The following is a 6457-nucleotide window of genomic DNA, read 5'->3' as shown; positions in this document are numbered from 1 at the left end:
ATCTTCAGTCTCAGTAGAGGAGCAGAGAGTGCCATGGGAAGGAGGGCTGGACCGTGAGAGCATGTTTGACCTCTGCCTCATAGGAACCAGCCCTGGGCTGATGTGGGGTGTGGTTCTCCTCCCCTCCTGGTGAAATGAGTGGAGATCAGACGCTGACCCCCAAGCCCCTTTGACCACTGCCGGCTGAAAAGCTGGAGGTTCTCGTTTATGCAGAGGGGCCTCCAAAGAAAGACCCAGCACCTCTCAAAAATATGAAATGAATTAGCCCTCACTTCACCTGGCTGGGGTCTGTGTTACCATAACTCTAAAGAGGAGGAGCCAGCCACACAGAAATTTAGTCACTTGCTAGGGTTATACATGATAAAGCTAGAATCAATTGATGGAACTTTCCATCTGTTGCTCCTTCCCTCCATCTGATCATTCATCATCTTCCCATCCATCCATCTATCCATCCATCCAATCATGTTCTGTCCCCATTTTCCATCATCCATCCATCCATCCATCCATCCATCCATCCATCCATCCATCTACCCATCCAATCATGTTAATTCCCCATCTTTCATCCATCCATCCAATCATGTTATGTCCCCATTTTCCATCATCCATCCATCCAATCATGTTATTTCCCATTTTCCATCATCCATCCATCCATTCATGTTATTTTCCATCATCCATCTATCCATCTATCCATCCAATCATGTTAATTCCCCATCTTTAATCCATCCATCCATCCATCCGTCCATCCATCCATCTAATCATGTTATTTTCCATTTCCATCATCCATCCATCCAATCATGTTATTTTCCATCATCCATCCATCCATCCATCCATCCATCCATCCATCCATCCATCCATCCATCCAATCAAGTTATTTCCCCATCTTCATATTTCTCCACCCATCCTTCTCCCAATCCACTCATCCACCTTTTCATCTATCTATCTATCTATCTATCTATCTATCTATCTATCTATCTATCTATCTATTTTTCACATCCACCCCCACCAATCTTCCTTGTGTGCCAGGTCCCCCAGCCCCCTGATGCCTGCTGGGAGAAAAGGTAGGAAGCCACCTGAAAAGGCATGAGGCAGACACATCTGGGTGGAGCTTGGTGTACAGTATTTATTCAGGGCTCTTGCACTCACCCTCCCTGGCTCAGTGAAGGGGCAGAAGAGGGTAGAGGCACCCAATGTATCCTTCAATCATTGAAACCTCCAAGGGATCAGGTCCTGAGGTCTGCATTCCTGTCGGGTGACCGATCAGTTGTAGCTGCAAAAGACAGATACTAAGCACCTCCTTCTGCAGACTGAGAACCTACCCTGACTGTCCCGTCCCATCCCATGAGGACCCAGTTGTCCCTGCCCCAGGACTCCCACGCTGCATCCCTCACCATGAGGAGAAGTCCTTTGCTCTCCATTTCTCCATCGCCGGCTTCTGGGAGTCATGCCCATCATTGGTCTGGTCCCCGTCAAAGTTCCCACAGGCGCCACACAACATTCCCCGGCGCTCATCGATGACCATTACAAGCAACTTCCCATTGGTCCCAAGAGTCACCTGGACTCCTGCCTTCTGCTTGAGTACCACAGAGCCATCAAGTGCCAGACTCACGGACACAGATGTTAACACATCAGCTGGGAGATCTACTCGGCGTCCGTTCACCTGGTGGCAGTAAAGGGGCAAACACAGAGGTGAGGCAAGACCCACTGAAGAGCTGGAGAGCTTCCAAGAAAGGTAGTAAGTTCAAGGAGCCAAGGTAGGTGCTGAAAGAGAGGAAGGTCTAGATGGTAGCATGGCATGGAGAGGTGGATCCACGAGGCAATGGTTGGAGATATGCATGCATGCATGTATGTGTGTGTGCATGCATGCATGCATGTATGTATATATGTATGGACAGATGGACAGATGGTTAGATGGACATGAACAGCTCTCAACGCTACGGTGGGGAACAAAAAAGAGAGAATTTTGTACCAGCTAGCGGAGCAAGCAAACAAAATCTCAAGGCCACGTTGTCTGAGCCTAATTTGCCATTAAAAGAACCCTTGAGCCTGCCCTGTAAGTTCCTGGTTCCCTAAGCAAGTGAGCTTTACGCCTTATTTTTGTAATGCTGAATGAGGACAAGCAATGCGCTTAGCAGATAAAAAACCCTAAGAGAAAACAAGTGTTTCTCTACCGTAGACCTGTGGACTCAGAAACCTTCATTACCCTGTGTGGGTTTTTTTCTCCCTCCCTTTCAATAGCTTTTGTCTTTTTTAGTGGACGAGTTCCTTCCCCTAAAGACTCGGCAGTGAATTGTCTTTCAAAGAAAATTCCTGTCCTTTTTTTTTTTTTTGGTTTCTTTTGAATGCTTTTGTTTCTGCCTTATTGGGAAGGTGGGCAGATGGCTAGAAAGAGCGTGAAAGATGGAAGAAAGAAGGAAGAGAGAAAAGAGGGAGGAAGGATGCATGGTTAGGCAGAGACATGAATGCCAAGTTCCACCGGGCTGTAAGCTCCTCCGGTGTCAGACTGCGTCTGAGTTGTCTGTTGACACCAAGGGACCAGGGTTGAGTTGTGGAGGAAACCAAGTGTTTCCTGAACACCCTCAGGGTCCTCGGTACTAGACCATGCTCTGAGTTCTAGGGACAAATCAGTGACCAGGATAAACAGGCCCCCTGCCCTCTCCACATGTATGTCCTAGTGATGTAGAGAGACAACAAACACACCAAGAAACCATTGATAACTTCAGATACCGAGAAGCACTTTGAAAGAACGCCAAACGGCAAGTGACAAAGGACCGAGACTTGGCTGGAGGAGGGCAGCTCCCAGGGGTAGCGCGGTCGGTCGGGAAGCTCTGATCCCTGCACAAGCGATGCCAGAATGGGGAAGGAGGAGAGGAGCTGATGTTTGGAGACTCTGGGAGAACAGCACCAAAGCTGCTGGAGCAGGCGGTGCAAAGGCCCTGGGGTAGGACGGTGATTGGTCTTTTGTACAAAGAGGGAGATGGGCAGCAAGGCTGGGGCACAGCTGGCGAGGGAGGAAAGGGCTGGAGCGTCGTGCCTTATGTGACGATGGGCACACCACCGGAGGGAGGAGAGTCAGGTCTCATGACTGGGAGGCTGGAAACGGAACCCTACGGGGTGTGAGTCTAGGGTGCAGAGCCGGAGTCTCCCGTGCACTCTGTGAATGGGACTTCAGTAATGACATCCCTCCGTGGGGCCCGTTTCCCCCTCTGGGTCATATGAGGAGAGGAAGGGACCCCTGTGATAGACGATGTTGCAGGGAGGACCACAGATGTATCCAGGGCGTAGTGAGCTCCCAGGAAAGGGCACACTGTCCACCCATTCCTGCATTCATCCAACGTTCACTACCTTACTAGCCACCTGCCCACCTTCCCAATCATCTGCCAGAGGAATACTCAGAAACGAAAGCATTCAAAAGAAAGAGGAGCTGGTTTTGAAAGACACTTTGCTGCCGAGTCCAACTTCAGGGGAATGAACGCGTCCATTACAAAAAGACAACAGTTAAAAAAGACAGAAAAGAGAACCGATATTGAAAGGCAGGTGGGGAAAAATTGTCATCGGCTTCCCAGGCAGCCACCCACAAGCCTGCCTCTTGGCACTGGGGGGCCCTTGCCTAAGTCCCTCCCACAGCTAGATCCGGTGTGGTCTGCACGGCCAATAGGAAATGGCAGAAGTTGGCCACGTGGTTCTCCTGACGTTAGGTGACGAAAAGGCTGTGGCTTCGGTCGCCTTTTCTCGAACCCGCTGGCTTTGTGGGAAGCAGGCCACGTGGTGAAGGGACTGGAGCCAACAGCCCCATGAGCGAGTGGGGAGTGGCACCGCCAGCCCCAGACAAGTCTCCTGAGACGGCAGCCTTGACCCCCGGCTTAGACTGCACGCTCGGGAGAGTGGCCGGGCCGGGATCACCCAGTGACGGCCGCGGCTGCTCTCTACCTCCCCCTCAGCTATTGCCGGAGAGGATAAAGGCTGGGGATGTAACGGCTGGGCCTTGGGGTGATCTGTTTGGAAACAACACAGAATGGAGGCATCAGCTATCACTGCTTGTTGAAATCCTGTGCTGAAGCGCTCCTGTCTGCCCAGCAGCTGTACTTGCTCGGTGTTTTCATTCCAGCCTCTACCCATAGCCCACGCCGAACCTAGCGCCTGTGGTGCAGAAAAGGGTTATTCACACAGCAGGCCCGAGACTCCTAGCCGCAGAAGGCGGCTTCCAACGCTGGTGCGTGGCTGCTGTCTGGAGACATGTATTACTGCCTACAGCGTTCCCATGGTTCTTACAAGGGACAAGAGCAGCTCCCTGTGCCCGAAACTGTATGTCGAAGTGATGTCGCTTATGCAAAACTCCTAGTTGTCCTGTCATGCGCCTGGGGTTTTGCTATCTGGTAGGCCAAGGTGCCTATATGACAAAAAACAACCAAACCAATAGACTCCCTGGCATTGATCCGAGGCCTCATCGCGACCCTACAGGACAGTGAACTAACTGCCCCTGTGAGCTTCCAAGACTGGCTCTTTACAGGAGTAGAAAGCCCCACCTTGATCCCGCCGACAGGGCCAGCCTCCAGGCCCCACCCTGGGCACTGGTAGACCTGTGTTGTCCCCACTCGTAGGTGCAGGAAGCGCGAGGCCTGATGGTGCAGTGGGTTAGGCGCTGAGCTGCTAACCACAGGGCAGGCAGTTCAAACTCACCCCAGGGATGTGGCTATCTGCTCCCATAATGGAAAAGCAGGTTCGAACACCCTGCAGGGGGTCACCATGAATTGGAATCGACTCACGGACAGGGGGCTGTGTGTGGGCTGTAATCCCCTGGGGAGAGGACGCTGGAAAGCTCCTGATGGCTTGATTCCAGCCTTACTCCATGGCCTTGTCCTTTGCTGATTTTGCCTTGTCACCTTTGTCCTGTAATAACCCTTGGCTATGGGTACAACCGCCGAGTCTTGTGAATCCCTGGCAAATCCGTGAACCTGGGCATGAATGGACTTGGGGACCCCCGACACATACATGAGCCCCAGCCTGACCAGACAGAAACACAGCATTCCTCCTGAATAGCCCATGGTGGGCCTGCGGCTCAAACTGGGCCCGTGAGACATAATCCGGGGTTTTTCGCTGTATCGCCTTCTGCTGAAGTGGCTAAGTGGGCGCAGCGAGGTGGGCCTGCCACGGCTGGAAGGTCCTTTATGTCCCTGTGAGGGGAGAGCTTACTTATGAACAATGTTCTACTCTCGTGAAGAGTTGCAGCCTCAGAAACCCCGCAAGGGCTGTTCTACCCTGTCCCTTGGGGTGCTAGTGACTGGGGGGCATGGGCGGGGTGAGGAGGGGTGGGTTTGAATGTGGGTTTCCAGCCAATTCTTGATTTCTCTCACTTGCAACCAGTGGCGTCTTCCTCGGTTCAAATATCAAACTTAACTTCCTGGAGGATGTTCTCCTCTTGGGGTGTTTGTTAAGAATTTGGTCGGCAGAGAGAGACTTAAACCGGAACTACTGAGATGATTACCAAGCTGGAGACCCAAGTGCAGAGACCAGGGTGACGACAGTGCTGAGCGAGAGAGCCAGGCAGCCCGGAAGGTAGGCGGCGGCCACCACAGGGAGAGAGACAGCCCAGACTCACCCACACGCCGTGGTTCGGGGTGACAGTGATCACCCCGTCCCGGAAGAAGACGTGAGCCTGGTTCACGGCTTCCGCCTTGTCGTGGCAGAACTGGACGTCAGCGACCACGCGGAACCAGGGACTGGTCTTCCGCAGTCCTGGGCACAGGGAAGAGAACTCGTAGATGCCAGGGGAGCTGATGGCATTGTGGGCGCCATCAAAGGTGGTGAGGGTGGTGTTCGCAGAGAGGGAACAGAGGCCACGGGGGCGCCAGCAGTCCCGGACTCCGGCCTGAACCTCACACACTCGGTCTCCGGGGCAGCCGGCTGCCTGGCATGTGAGGCCAGCGCTTGGGGAGCAGGAGCAGCGTTCACCACAGTTGGAGGTCAGCAGGGAGGAGTTCACCTGGGAGAGGAAGGAACAGGACTGGAAGGTCATTGATGGCAAAGCGGGTGCAAGATCAGCGGGGCACAATCCCGCTTTTCCTTTCAGTGCCCGCGCCACACAATGACATCGAGTCACCTGGTGAAGGGTTTGTGCCACCACCAATCATGTCACTGTATAAGGCCTACTCCAGTTCTGAGGGCCAATCAGCTGGGGACCCTCAATGCACCCCCGCCACGTGCTGACAGATCGCTCACCCCATCCTAAGCATTCCTGTGGCATCCAGAAATGACCTAAAGTGCTTCCTCTCATGAAACATCAGTATCCTTGCAGAATGGGTTTGTGGCGACTCCCACCCAGAGACGTAGTGCCTGTGTCCCCTCTGACGGAATGTGGGCTGGACTGCTGACTGTGGCTTGGCCAATAGGAAGGGCCTTCAAAAAGTTTATGGGGTGAGGCGGGGGTGGGGGTGGGGGGGAAAGGAGCTGATACCAAGGG

General features: G+C 53.2%; 1 protein-coding gene across 1 annotated transcript in view; it reads right to left on the bottom strand.

Moving 5' to 3' along the window:
• Positions 1-1100: 1100 nt before the first annotated feature.
• LOC101643737 (Fc gamma binding protein) overlaps positions 1101-6457 on the bottom strand; it is a 37360-nt gene continuing 32003 nt past the window's right edge. Inside the window, exons 17-19 of the mRNA XM_045292991.1 lie at positions 5597-5980; positions 1389-1657; positions 1101-1267 (exon numbers count right to left, since the gene is read on the bottom strand). Coding sequence (XP_045148926.1) covers positions 1258-1267; positions 1389-1657; positions 5597-5980 — 663 coding nt within the window. The 3' untranslated portion in view covers positions 1101-1257. The remainder of the gene's footprint in view (positions 1268-1388; positions 1658-5596; positions 5981-6457) is intronic.

Source organism: Echinops telfairi, unplaced genomic scaffold (genome assembly GCF_000313985.2).
Source record: "Echinops telfairi isolate 266 unplaced genomic scaffold, ASM31398v2 ScPeMD7_655;HRSCAF=1070, whole genome shotgun sequence".
NCBI lineage: Eukaryota > Metazoa > Chordata > Mammalia > Afrosoricida > Tenrecidae > Echinops > Echinops telfairi.
The sequence above is the reverse complement of the archived record's forward strand: the minus strand, read 5'-3'. Positions and strand labels throughout refer to the sequence as shown.